The sequence below is a fragment of the Neospora caninum genome, chromosome XII (genome assembly GCF_000208865.1).
Source record: "Neospora caninum Liverpool complete genome, chromosome XII".
Classification (NCBI taxonomy): Eukaryota; Apicomplexa; class Conoidasida; order Eucoccidiorida; family Sarcocystidae; genus Neospora; species Neospora caninum.
This window is the reverse complement of record NC_018398.1, coordinates 39540-51390: the sequence shown is the minus strand read 5'-3', so window position 1 is coordinate 51390 and position 11851 is coordinate 39540. Positions and strand designations below refer to the sequence as shown.

The 11851-nt window shown below is 61.0% G+C and overlaps 2 protein-coding genes across 2 annotated transcripts; one reads left to right on the top strand and one right to left on the bottom strand.

Moving 5' to 3' along the window:
- Positions 1-321: 321 nt before the first annotated feature.
- On the top strand, positions 322-4666 carry NCLIV_060340 (putative CAF1 family ribonuclease domain containing protein; the record flags this gene model as incomplete). The annotated part of the gene is made up of 8 exons (XM_003885588.1): positions 322-517; positions 880-1551; positions 2050-2287; positions 2692-2772; positions 3271-3376; positions 3711-3785; positions 4003-4175; positions 4528-4666. 8 exons carry the CDS (start codon positions 322-324, stop codon positions 4664-4666), a joined length of 1680 nt encoding a protein of 559 aa, XP_003885637.1.
- Positions 4667-6019: 1353 nt separating this feature from the next.
- Positions 6020-11691, bottom strand: NCLIV_060330 (putative molybdopterin cofactor sulfurase; the record flags this gene model as incomplete). Its single annotated transcript, XM_003885587.1, has 9 exons — positions 6020-6317; positions 6566-6816; positions 7903-8115; positions 8373-8519; positions 8653-8845; positions 9222-9425; positions 9633-9738; positions 9993-10076; positions 10917-11691. 9 exons carry the CDS (start codon positions 11689-11691, stop codon positions 6020-6022), a joined length of 2271 nt encoding a protein of 756 aa, XP_003885636.1.
- Between the last annotated feature and the right edge of the window lie 160 nt (positions 11692-11851).

Genomic DNA, 11851 nt, shown 5'->3' with positions numbered 1-11851 from the left:
GGTGCCAGCAACCGGAGCTGCAGAAATTTCAGGCCAGCCTTCAGTGTTTAATACACCCACTCAACTCCCTGACTTCTCTTCTGACCCGCCGCCTTTGATCTTTGCCGTGGCCGCAGCGAGACAGGCAGACAGCTGAGTCCAGGTGTCTGTACACCTCGCGAAGAGAGGGAACGTCTTGAAAGTAGACGCGCCTGCAGTTCGGGCTTGGCCCTCACGCGTTTTTTGTTTGCTCTGCCTCGCGCACTGCTTTTTCCGGCAACAACCCTTTGCCGAATCTCTTTCCGTCGACGCGAGTCGCTGAACTCTACACTTTTCCATGGGATGGGCACTGGCAATAAGAGACAGGCTGAGAGCCCTCCCTGTTCTGAAGATGCGTGCAGCAGCCAAGGCTCCATCGAGAATGGCGACTGTTCCTCGGCGAGTTCGCGTCGGTGTCTCAGCGAGGCGGAGAAGGTGCGTCTGTTGGACCAGGCGGTGAAGGACATTTCCGAGGCAGATTTTGTTGCCATCGATTTGGGTAAGTGCCAGGTTCAGTGGAAAGGTGAAACCGCAGGGTGGATGCAGACGAAACTAGAGCCCGTTCAAGAAAGCGCTCGTCGAGGCTTCGAATTTCGCCGTGCATGCTAATCCTCTTAAACCGTGGAATTTGCAGTCTTTTCGGAACGCTTCTGCGTCGCTCTCGCAGCTGCTGCGCGCACAGTCAACACTGCGCCCGTGACTCGCGGTCGAGTGTCCGAGAAATCGCCTCGTCGCTCTTCCGCCCTTACGGGCTCGCCTCTCACTGCCGAGCGAGGTCTTTCCAGGCTCCCTTGCCTCGACTGCCATTGCCGTGCGATCCTCCGTTCGGGGTTCTCTTTGTTTCCGGTTCCATGGCTCCAGAGTTCACAGGTCTCTTCCCGCAGTCGTCGTCCGTGAAACGTCCGCTCTGTCTCGCCTCCTACTTTGAGCGCTGCGTCCAAGGCGCCGAGTACTTTCTCGCCCCTCAGCTGGGCATCTGCGCAGCTCGTCGCTGTCCCCCCGCCTCTGCTGGCCCGCCGCCAGGTCTGTCCTCGTCTTCAGCCGTCAGGCCTCCGTCTCCACAGGCCGCCGACTCCTCGCGAGACGAAGGGACTGAAGAGGCGCACGACTGCCTCGGGAGCGGCCGCGCGACAGAGCGCGACGGGGCGCCTTCCAGTGACGAGGCGAGCGGATCAAAGTGGGAGTTGGCCCCGTACACATTCTACGCATTTCCCCAGCAGCGGAAGCAAGGGGGGGTCGATACGGCGACTCTCAAGTGGCTTCTCCAGAACGGCTTGGACTTCAACGAGTGGATTCGCTCAGGCTTCGACTACACTCGCCTCGCAGATCTGCAACAACACACGCGAGAGCAGGTGGGGAGTGCACGCCACACGCGTCACAGCCACAGCGCGGCTGTGAACTGCGGCCACACCGGCTCCGGCAACGGGGACTTCTCCGGGGAGCCGAAAGGATCTGCGAATGGAGACGGGGACGCTCCGCCTGGAGGCGCTGGGCGTAGCCGGCACGGCGAACCCACAGGCGATGCAGACGCAGGTGAGAGGGCGGCATCACTGCCTGCTGGTGAGACAGCAGCCTGGTATGCGAGGCAAAAAGTCGAACTCGTGGAGGCTTCTCGCACTTTTGTGCCGCGAGGGAGAGTAGCGGGAGGGGGGGAACCGGCTCTGCGGCGGCCTTTCGCCCACGGAGGAGCGCACCGAGCCGCGGCGCCCGTTCTCCAAGCGCGTAACGTGTGAGGCATGGTGTTCCTTTCCATTTGCAAGGGCTATTTTGGACACTAGACCGCCCTAAAAAGGCGACAGGATTGGTACGCGAGGGGTCTGAGCAAAAAACAGGTGTTCCGTATCTCGTCCGGTGCACGCGATCGTTTCGGAACGGGAGGTATGAGCGGCTCCGAGGCATGCCGACTATCTCCAGATCGCCGCTGTGGAACGGTGCGCAGCGTTGGGCCGTCGCGTCTGTCTCGCAAGCTCTAAAGAAGAGGGCCGTCCACGAATCGTTTCGCATTTGGGCGCGTGTGTCCACGGTGTTCAGCTGTCTCGACGCTGCCTCGGCGGGAGAGTTCCCGCACAGAGCAAAACGCGGTTCGCGTCTGTGCCCGGGCACCGGGCGGACTGGAAGTGTCGGGTCTGCAGCGCCTGATCGAGGCCATCGTGGAGAAGGAGAAACCTCTTGTCGTCCACAATGGCCATCTCGACCTGTTGCATGCGTTTGACAAATTCATCGGAAAGGTTCCCGACACACTTGCCGAGTTTCGCAGCGAAATGCTACGGTGCGTTGCCGAGAGAGCCACAGTTCCAGGGGTGATGAAAGCACTCGAGCGCCACACGGCGCAGGCGCCGTTTTGTGGAGGAAGCTCTTCTTTAGGAGGGGGGAGGGGAGAAGGCGGGTTGTGAGCATCGGCTTTCGACGGGATGCCTCACGCGATCGGGGGCGCATTCGTAGCAACGCCTTGTTGCTTCTCTCGCTGCGACAGTCTGCCGTGCGTGTGTGCTCGTGAGAGCAGGACGGGAGGCTGCAGTGCACCGTGTAGCATCCAGTCCTTGCGCACGCGCGCGATTTCGGACGCCGAGTTTGCGGCGTGCCGAAGGTCTTTTTGTAAGGGTCAGGGGTGCCTGCAGGAGAGGAGAGGCACATGCAGTTTCAGACTGTGGCAGAGCCGCTGAGTGTTTTCAGGCTTTTCACCGGAGGCATTTATGATACCAAGCACATGGCCAACGAGGGCAAGACGTTCGTTCTGAAGATCGGGGATCCGAGGTAATTCTCCGGGGCGAAGGCTACCGCTGCCTCTTTGCTCATCGCGCGCAGCCAGGAAAAACCATCCTAAGGTTATGAGGCGCGCCGCAGCCACACAGCGGAAAAGCATTTCCTCGACGGGTGGGAGTGCCGGGTTTGTCGCGGTTCTGTTTCCTAGACTGCCGATGTGCGTCTGCGCCGCCATCGGCATGCACTTTGACCAGATCCTTTGATTCCCACTTTTCGCATCTGTGTTCGTCTCCTCTCTTGCGCCGCCAGCGTCCAGAGAAAAACGGTCTTCTCTTTTGCTCCGTTCCTCGTGGTTGCGGTGCGTCGGCGGTCTGGAGCCAGGGACGTTGCCTGTTAGGCGGCATAAAGGGGCGAGACTCCGTGCCGCGGCAGAGCGCGGATTCAGTCTCGATGTCGTGCCGATTCTGCAAATGGGGCAAATTCGCCCGATGCATCTTTTTCTCTGCATTCTGTTTTTCTGCACTCTGTTTTTCTGCATGCGCCTCGCAGGACCACCTCGCTAGTCTCGCTCCGCCATCACCTGCTCCGCAGCGAAAGCGTGTGCCTCTTTGAGATCGCGCCCCATCGACGCAGCGACTTTGATTTGTCTTTCCAGGTCAGCGAGTTCTCCAGAGGGGGGCGAATGCGTGGCGCGCAAGACAGTCCGTCTGGGCCGCCAGAAGCGGCCGGATATTGGCCCCGGGCCGTACACGCGGTACATACACCCCACGGGATCCGGAACTGGAGCGCACCAGTTGTCGATTCGGGGCTGACTCTCGGGCTGCTCTCTTTTTTGCCGATGGCAGTTTCCCAATGTGGCGAGTAGACGCGAGAGGGTGTCTCCGTTCCCCGCCTGCAGATTCCGCCGCGGGTGGCTTTCCTGTGGTTCCGCATTTAACCGACGAGAAAGCGACTGTGGGTCGCCTCTCGCGTTGTCTGAACTGCCTCAGCAACTCAACTGCGACAGCGGGCCGGAGTGTGGACGATCGCACGAGGCGGGTTACGACGCTCTACTGACCGCTCAGGTGAGACGAAGCGCCCTCGCGCGGACAACTCGGGGTGTACTTACCTGAGAGTTTTTCCTGCGCGCAAAAAGGCGCATTCCCAGACGCCGCGGCGAGCCGCGCGTCTGTGCGAAAGCGGGTCGCCCCGTTTCCGCACCTCGCTTCGCCAGGTCCAGGCACTGCTGCGGAGTGTCGGCAGGTGGACACGAGGCCATCCTGTTTTCCGTCTGTTTCTCAGATATTCGTGATGGAGCTCGATCTGTACGCACAGCACCACTCTGTCTCGGAGAGTTTGGCCGCCGAAGTCGGGGGTTCCGACCACCCCGACGATGATCTTTGGACGATGGAAGAATTAAGAGCGGCAAAGAAACGCCGACGAAGACGGAGAAATAAGCCGAAGCGGCAGTCCGTGTGAGTCACGTGTCGTGCCGAAAGCCAGTTAGAAGCTGGCTAGGCCCAGACACTCCCATGTGTCACGTCTGCGGGCCGGAGACCGACGATGGAAACGGAGGCCGATCTCGGACCTCCAAAGCTGTGAAACGATTTAGCGCAGTTTGGTCTCTTCGTTTTAGGGTCTCGGGTTCCGCAGAGAGCCAGAGTCTCGCTGCGTTCTGCACGAGCTGCAACCTCCCCGGCGCACGAGTCGGCCACGGTCAGCACCTCAGATCGCGTCGTGTCAGCCCCCGCATCCCCCGGAGCGGTCTGGAAGCTCGTGCGTGAAAAAAGCTCAAGTGTCCGCTGCTTTGCAATGTGAAATGTGCAGCCCCGTAGACTGGAACACACACCGCTGGTACGCACCCTTTCGGAATCGCGTCGGCGTCGCCGGCGTGCGACCGGGGTACATTGACCTGGCCGAGGCATGGGAAGACGAGAAGCCCGCTCCCACGATGGCGGAAACGTGACTGTGCGCGCACTTCGTGAGCCGGCTTCTTGATGCGTTTCGCTGAACACCTTAGAAAGTGTTCTGCGGCGTTCCTCTCGTTGCTCGGCACCAAGAGCCCCAGGCAGCGAAGCAAGCGAAAAAGACGCGGCGGCATCTCGCCAGGGAAAATGCGCAAACTCCACGGTTTTTTGGCAGACGCGTGCGTGTGGGAATTTCCAAAGGCTGGGCAAGTGACGCAGGTTTCGCATTCACCTCGTAAACGTGGTTAGGCGCACGCGAGTCAGTGAATCGGTTTCCCGACGCTGTCTTCAACCAGGAGCAACGGCCCCAAGAAACCTCGTGGGTGCAAAGAACTCTCGCCGCCGTGTCTGTGAGCGTCTTGCTGCGAGTGGTGGCTGCGTGACTGCTTCAGAGAGGCAAAATCGCCTGGCAAAGGGCGAGAGCGAGCGGGCGACTGTGGAAAAACCACCGCCCCTTTTTTCAGCCCGTCTGCGCGGGCGGGTTCTGTGGATCGGGGATATCTGCGACGTACGGGGACCGCCGTCGAAAGTGTCGGGTGACAGAAACAAACACTGCAGTGAAGGTTGAAACCCCCGCGTACACTGGAGCGTCATTCTGGCAGGAAGCCAAACGGGCGTGGTGCCAAGGGGACTGCAGAGCTCACCGCGTAACGTGCAAGGCCTAACGCAACAGCGAGCGGTCGATCGCCGTTGCAGGCTCTCTCTCTGGGTATCCCGCCGGAATCACAGTTGTCAGTGGATGAGGGCCAAATGTTTCGTTCAGGCAGCGTGTGTTCTATCAGAAGCATGAACAGCGTCTCACCTTGTATCCGAGAAGGCACTCGGATGCGGCTGTCCGCAAGGGTGGACACAGCCTGCTTGGAGAGGCGCGCGTGCCGCGTGCTTGCGCCCACTTTTCCAAAAAAAGCCGTGGAACTCCGTGGAACACTCGACTGCAAAGGCGACCAAAGTGTTTGCCTGTTGCGGCCCCACCCGTTTCTCTTCTGCTTTTTCAGAGTCGACACACACACGATGTCGCCGTAGGGACAGCACGCGACTCATCCTCTGCTCGTTCCCATCGTTCACATGCTGCATCCCGGCACAGAGAAGGCGCATGACGACAGGCGCGCGTGTAGGCTTCATGCTCGCCATTGCAGCGTCGGAGTTCGAACGACTCTCTCGTCGCAGCTTGTCTACGTGTGCACAGATTCCCCTTGTTTGTCTTGCGAAGCCAGCGCAGGGACCGCCGAGGGCGGAAACAAAAAAGGTGCGGCTCAGCCGTTGTTCACGACACACAAACTGAAAACGCAAAGGCGCCGTACCAGTAGTAGTCCTTTACGACTCCGCACCGCTTTCCGTACGAAAGCAAACTCTCAAAAGGCAGGGGCTTCCCGCTGTGGTGGAAGATCCTGAGCCCCCAGAACCTGCAGCGCCTTTCTCTCTCTGCTTCCAGGGGGGAACTGGAAGTCGGCCAGCCGCGGGTTTGCCAGAGGCGCTCCCAGCGACGCACTCTGCAGATCGCTCCTCGGACGCCTTCTTCCCGTTTTGGTCACCGCATGCGCAGAAAACGTATGGGCGCATGCGCGGGTCTGAGCACCCGTGCGGAGCTCGCCCGGCCGGAGCGGCCTTCCCGCCATCCGGAGACCGCAAAATCCTGACGGCGGGCGGCCCCTGGGAACGTCGGCGAACAGACGAACCGCGGGGCGCGAATTGGCGCCGCTTCCTGACAGCTCACTCAGAAGCAGTGTCGCCTTCACGCACTGCTGAAAGCAGGTTTTTCCACAAACCCACATGCAGTGCCTTGCGCCGTCGCAAGTGCCTGAGCGCGCTCTGGTGTCGCCTGGTGCGACTGGCGCCGAGGGCCGATGGACGGCGCTTCACAGGCGGCGCCGCTTCATCCGATTCACGCTGAGCCTCACCAAAGGTAGGTTTCACTGATGAACGCCACGAGAGCATCGACGTCGCTGAATGTCGACAAGTAGCCCATGGACACGCGGACTGAACCAGCAGGCTTTCGATACACCCCGCCTCCGAGGCTCCCCCCGCCCAAACCCGTCACGAGGCTCGGCACTGCTGAGGCCACTGAGAGAGTCGCGCCGGAAGGGTCGGAGCAGCTTTGTCGCTTCTGACTATTTCGAATGATGTCCTCGGCGGATAGTCCGAGGAAGTCCTGCAAACGGCATACAGGCGATCAAGCGACTCTCCAAATACCAGAGGCTACGGTGCCGCATGCGACACGACGCCCAGCGCTGACTTGGGCGCGTTCCTCAGGCTCTGCGCGACGAACGACGTTCTGGTACTGGTTTCTCCAGAGCGAACACGTGTAGGGGTGACACTGCTTCGCCAGGCTAGTCTCCAGATGCCGGCTCTCGTGAGGTTCAGTCCACTGCCACAAAGAACTCTACGGAACCCAGGGAACCAGCTGCAAATGGGAGGTTCCCTCGGAAAACACACGGGGCTCGCCTGTCCAAAACAGACAAAGATCGTGGATTTTGACAGGTTGTTCTCGCTTGCCTGGCAGCCTCCAGGGTTGCAGAAGCAGCCAGTTCGGAGGTGGATCAGAGCCTCTGACGCGTCGGCTTCAACCTGCGCCAGAAAAAGCACGGACGAAAGCTTGTTGAGACTGTGAAAACCCGAAACGTCGCCTCGCACAGAAACTGGGAAAATCTAAAAGCGCGCTGGGGCTCCGACAACACTTGGACCCTGGACGCTTGGCGCAGTGGCCGTCAAGGACGTTTCTCTAGGCGAAAGTGTCATCCTGCGCCAGTTAGACACTGGACCGCGTTGGATCCACATGCGAGACATGTGCGGCTGGTGGTTGCTCGGTTTCCATTTATGTGCACGCGGCCAGGTGTGCGGCACGGTCGTAAAACGACGGTCTTGCGAGAATGCACAACGCCGACAAGCTGCACAGACTCTCTAGGGCGAAAACCTGGGGAGGGAACGGAAGCTTGCCTGCGGGAAAGGGACAAAGCTACCATCCGGGCGGAGCAGATTGAAGCTAACGATTCCTCCTGCATGCCACAGATTGAAGCAAGAAACACGACGCGTCCACGGGAAGGTAAAACTGCGTCACGCGACCCGGAGATTTGTAGCGCGCGCCGGGATTCGTTCACCTCTGGGGCGGTGAGCACTGGAGATGGTGGCCACCAAAAACAGGACGCGAACGACGCTCTGCGCATTGGGGCCCGTGGTGGGATCGCGCCCCGAGCTTGCCGTTGTTGATCCTGTAAATCTGATAGATCGCCAGGTGCACAGCTGACGTCTGGCTTGGTGTCGAAACTTTTCCGCTCGCTTGCGGCAGAGCGCCCTCGCGCTCTCTGGGCTGCCTACCGGTCGGAGGACTGGGTTCGCTCCAGTAGACCAACACTGCAGGAGCTCCATTGGAGTGGCGGAGAAGCTGCAACCTTTCAAACAGGTGGGTCGTCAGCGCCGCCACATGGTGGTGAATCTTCTCCATGCCGATCGCCTGCGACGCACGGACAAATCGTGGTCCGCGGTCCTCTTTCCTAAACTGCATCCGCAGTGCAGCCACACAGGCGCCAGACCCAGAAACGCCGCCGGGTGGCCTGGCCGAGCAGCTGCCGCGGTTGAGCGCTTCCCGTGTGGGCACCCGAAACGGCGAGTGCCTACACATATCGGCGGCAGCGCGTCTCGCTTTCTCGCGCTCGACAATGCCCTGCTTTCGCGTGCACGGGGAACCCGCCTGCTTCTGCCGTTGCTTACCTCTAGAGCGCGAAAGCCGTACAGGGACGCGACGATGGCGAGGAAGGGGAGCGTCCCGTCCTCGAAGCGGAGAGCGAAATTCGTCTTCCGCGCACACCAGCGACTATCGCAGACACTGGCCGCCACGCTTCCGCCGCCCCAGTAGAGCTGTCGCACAGAAGAAAGCAAACCGAAAACGCGCGCAGAGAGGTGTCCGTCTCTTCGGCGCGAATCGCCGCAGCTATCGGCGGCCGAAAGCCGAGGCGCAAGAACCCGGAGGATCGGAGCCAGCGCGGCTTACGCGTTGCAGCTTGGTGGCATCCTCGGAACGCGCGAGCAAGGCGCCGAGTCCGGTGGGGTAGCCGAACATCTTGTAAAACGAAAAGGCGACGAAGTCAGCGGGGTGGCGGGCCAGCGAGAGAGGCGACGTCGGAGCGTAGGCCGCGGCGTCGAGCAAGACAAACCAGCGACAGTTGTCATTGCTCAGACCCAGCCTGCACGGTTAGCCACAGAGGAAACGCGCGCGCTCTCGCTTGCGCCACGCCGCAGTGAAACGAACAGAGCCTCGACGGGGAGACCGCAAACGCGCGGCCCATCGCGGGGACGTGAAGGGGAAGCGCCGGATTTGGACGAATCACACTCGAGCGCTCCATCCAGAAGCCGAGACCGAGTTTCGCACGGCCAGCGGCGATCTCGGCACACAGTCGGCGGCGGAGAGAGAACAACCCACGAGCGACTCGTGCTCCACATCGAAGCCGTGTGCACCGCTGGCGTTTCGTGGGAAGGCACGCGGGTTTTTGCGTGGGCGGTTTCAGCCTCACACGGCTGAAACCGTTCGGGGATTCTGGCGGCGTTTCTGCTCAGGCTTACTTTTTCACCCGCGTGATCCAGTCTTGTGGAAAGAAACGCCCGTTCCAGTTGTCTTTGGCTGGGAACGCAAAGAGGCAGCTGGGGCGGCTTGCGTCATTGTCGTCGGAAGGTGCGTCTCTCTGTTCGCGTTCCGTGAGAATTCGCTCCACCTCTCGAGGAGAGAGGGCCCGCACACTCTTGGCGTTCTTCGCATAAGCGTACTCCCTGCAGATCGGCGCACGCCCACATCACGCCCTCGCCACAAGTCACGCGCCTTCAGACGCAGCTGCTGCAGACCAGCTCTGAACTCCCCGCGGCTTCGACAACGCCCTCTTTCTTCGTGGATCCGTCTCGGCCATCGACAAGACCGGAAGAAGCAACGGCCGCGACACGCAAAGGCGGCTGCTTCTCTGTGGCCCAGGAGGCACGAACCTGATTCCTAGAACCGAGTTGTGGTTGACTCGCAGGTAGTAGAAAGAGGAGAGTCTTGCAGCGAAGGGGAAAGACTCTCCAACCAGTTTCAGCGCGGCCGTCGCCCCTGAAAAAACAACAGAGCGGGCGACGCGCTTCCCGCGGTCCAAGACGGTGTCGAAAGCACTCCCCAAACAGCCCGTCCGGTTCCGTCTTCCTCGGGTAGAGCCTCGGTACGAGGCTCTGCACGAGTGTCGACGCTCCCGAGCGCGCGGCACGTCGGGGCGGGGAGGCGTTCCCCTCGGAGAAAATGCCAGTCACCCTCCTGTCGTTTGCGCCCGCAGTCCGAAAAATAGGATGTGCGTGGGCGGTTTTCCTTACCGCTGGTGAAAATCACTGCATACTCGTTCTCGGGGGCGTCGAAAAAGCGCGAAATCACCGAACGGGCTTCCTTCAGTCTGTCGTCTGCAAAACCCAGTGACGTTGGACTCTTCACAAGTCTCAGCGAAAAAAAAGCCGCATGGTTGCCTAAAGACTCGACGCGAAAGACATCACGGCCGGATCGTCGGTTCACGCGGGTTTCACGCGGACCCAAGCGAGCCTTGCGCGCTCTCTTGAGCGTCACGACATTCACTTTTTGGTCGTCTCCTTCCTGGTTTTCGTACACACTCCCGTGTTTACGCCCTCCAGTCTACACGTCGCGGTGCGTCAGTGTCGCCGTGTCCCCCAGAGGAGAGAAGTTTCCTCAGCGTCACGCGACAGCAGGCACTGCGCACAGCTGACGGCAGTTGGCGGCGACGATCTGCACGTGAACACCGCAGAGCGCCGAGAGGACTCCTCAGAGTGTTGACTCGCCTGAGCGAGAACCGCGGAGCCTCCCGGCGTCTTGCGGCGGTCGCACACTCAGGCACTCCCCAGGAGACTTTGATTCGAACCTGTCCGTTTAGCAGAAGGATTTCGCGAATGTGTGTTGCCGTATGCATTGCGGGAAAAGTCGTCCAAGACCTCACGCAGTTGCTGGCGTTGATAGACTCCACTGCCTGCGCAGAAGACCACAGAAAAGGCGACATGTGGCTGCTCTCCAGAGAGGCGAGACGCAGGTTCGAAGCGCTACGAAGGAGGGCTGGCAAGCACGATGGAAGATCGGCGACATTTTTTCCGGTTGGCTCTGCGGGTGGAGGATCAGAAAGCGACTCTGGCTGTTCCACATCCCACTGCGTCTTCCGCCTGTGGACCTCGAGTCACGCATTGAGGTATCGCACTGCGGGTCGGCCGGCCACGCGTGCTCGAAAAACGCCTGCCTACCGGCGTAGTCCATGTACACCTGGCCCTTGAACCTCTCGAGCTCTCGCTCCTTGATCTCCTCGATTTCCTGGTTGTAGAGATCGCCATAGCGCAGCAGAAACCGCGAGCGCCTCTCGTCGTAACTTCCCCCCCACAGAGGACACGAGTGTCTGGGGTGTGAAGCCTCTGCGCATGCATCCTCCGCGGCTGCGCGAGCGGCAGACTTCGTCCCCGCTCGCTGCAAAGGTTCCCGGGAGCCAGCGTCGGACCGCGCTCCCTCGAGCGACGAGAAGAGCTGCGTCGCCGCCAATGCCGTCTGGTAGCGCATGGAAGATGCTCTTTGCGACGTCGCTCCAGAACCTACCCGGGTGCACTGCGATGCAGCCCCATCCGCGGGCGGCTGCTGGTCGTTGCCTCCCGTGCGTGCTTCTCCCTCAGGAACCGGGTTGCTTTCTCCGGTTCGCTCTTCGGTCTCGCTGCATCCTTCAGTGTGCCTTCGCGCAGCTGCTGCTTCAGCCAGTGCCTGTGCGTCGGTGGGCACGACCAGGGGGAGATCGTCTGTCGGTCCTCCAGCGCCGGCGAGCTCGCGCACGAGAGCAGCATCTGGTGCGCTGAGCGCGCGGAAAGCCTCGGACGACGCGGCGGGACCAGTCTCAGAGCCCTTTGTGGGAGCGGAAGCGTGTCCTTTGGACCTGTCGGCGGCCTCAGCTGGTGCTGCGACGAGTCGCGAGGCGAGGAAGAAAGAAAAAGAGAACAGTGCCACGCGCAACGCGAGTGTGCGGCGTCGACACTCCATCTGCTGTGTCGAACGCGGGGCGGAACTCTCCGGCTTCATCGCGGGCCACAAACGCGCGGCAGGTTGACGCGCCGAGGTCTCACGTGCTGCTCGGCGAGGCTGTGTGTGTGGCATGGGGGAATCCACAGAAAAGAGGCGCGCCCTGAAGCACGCCAAACGA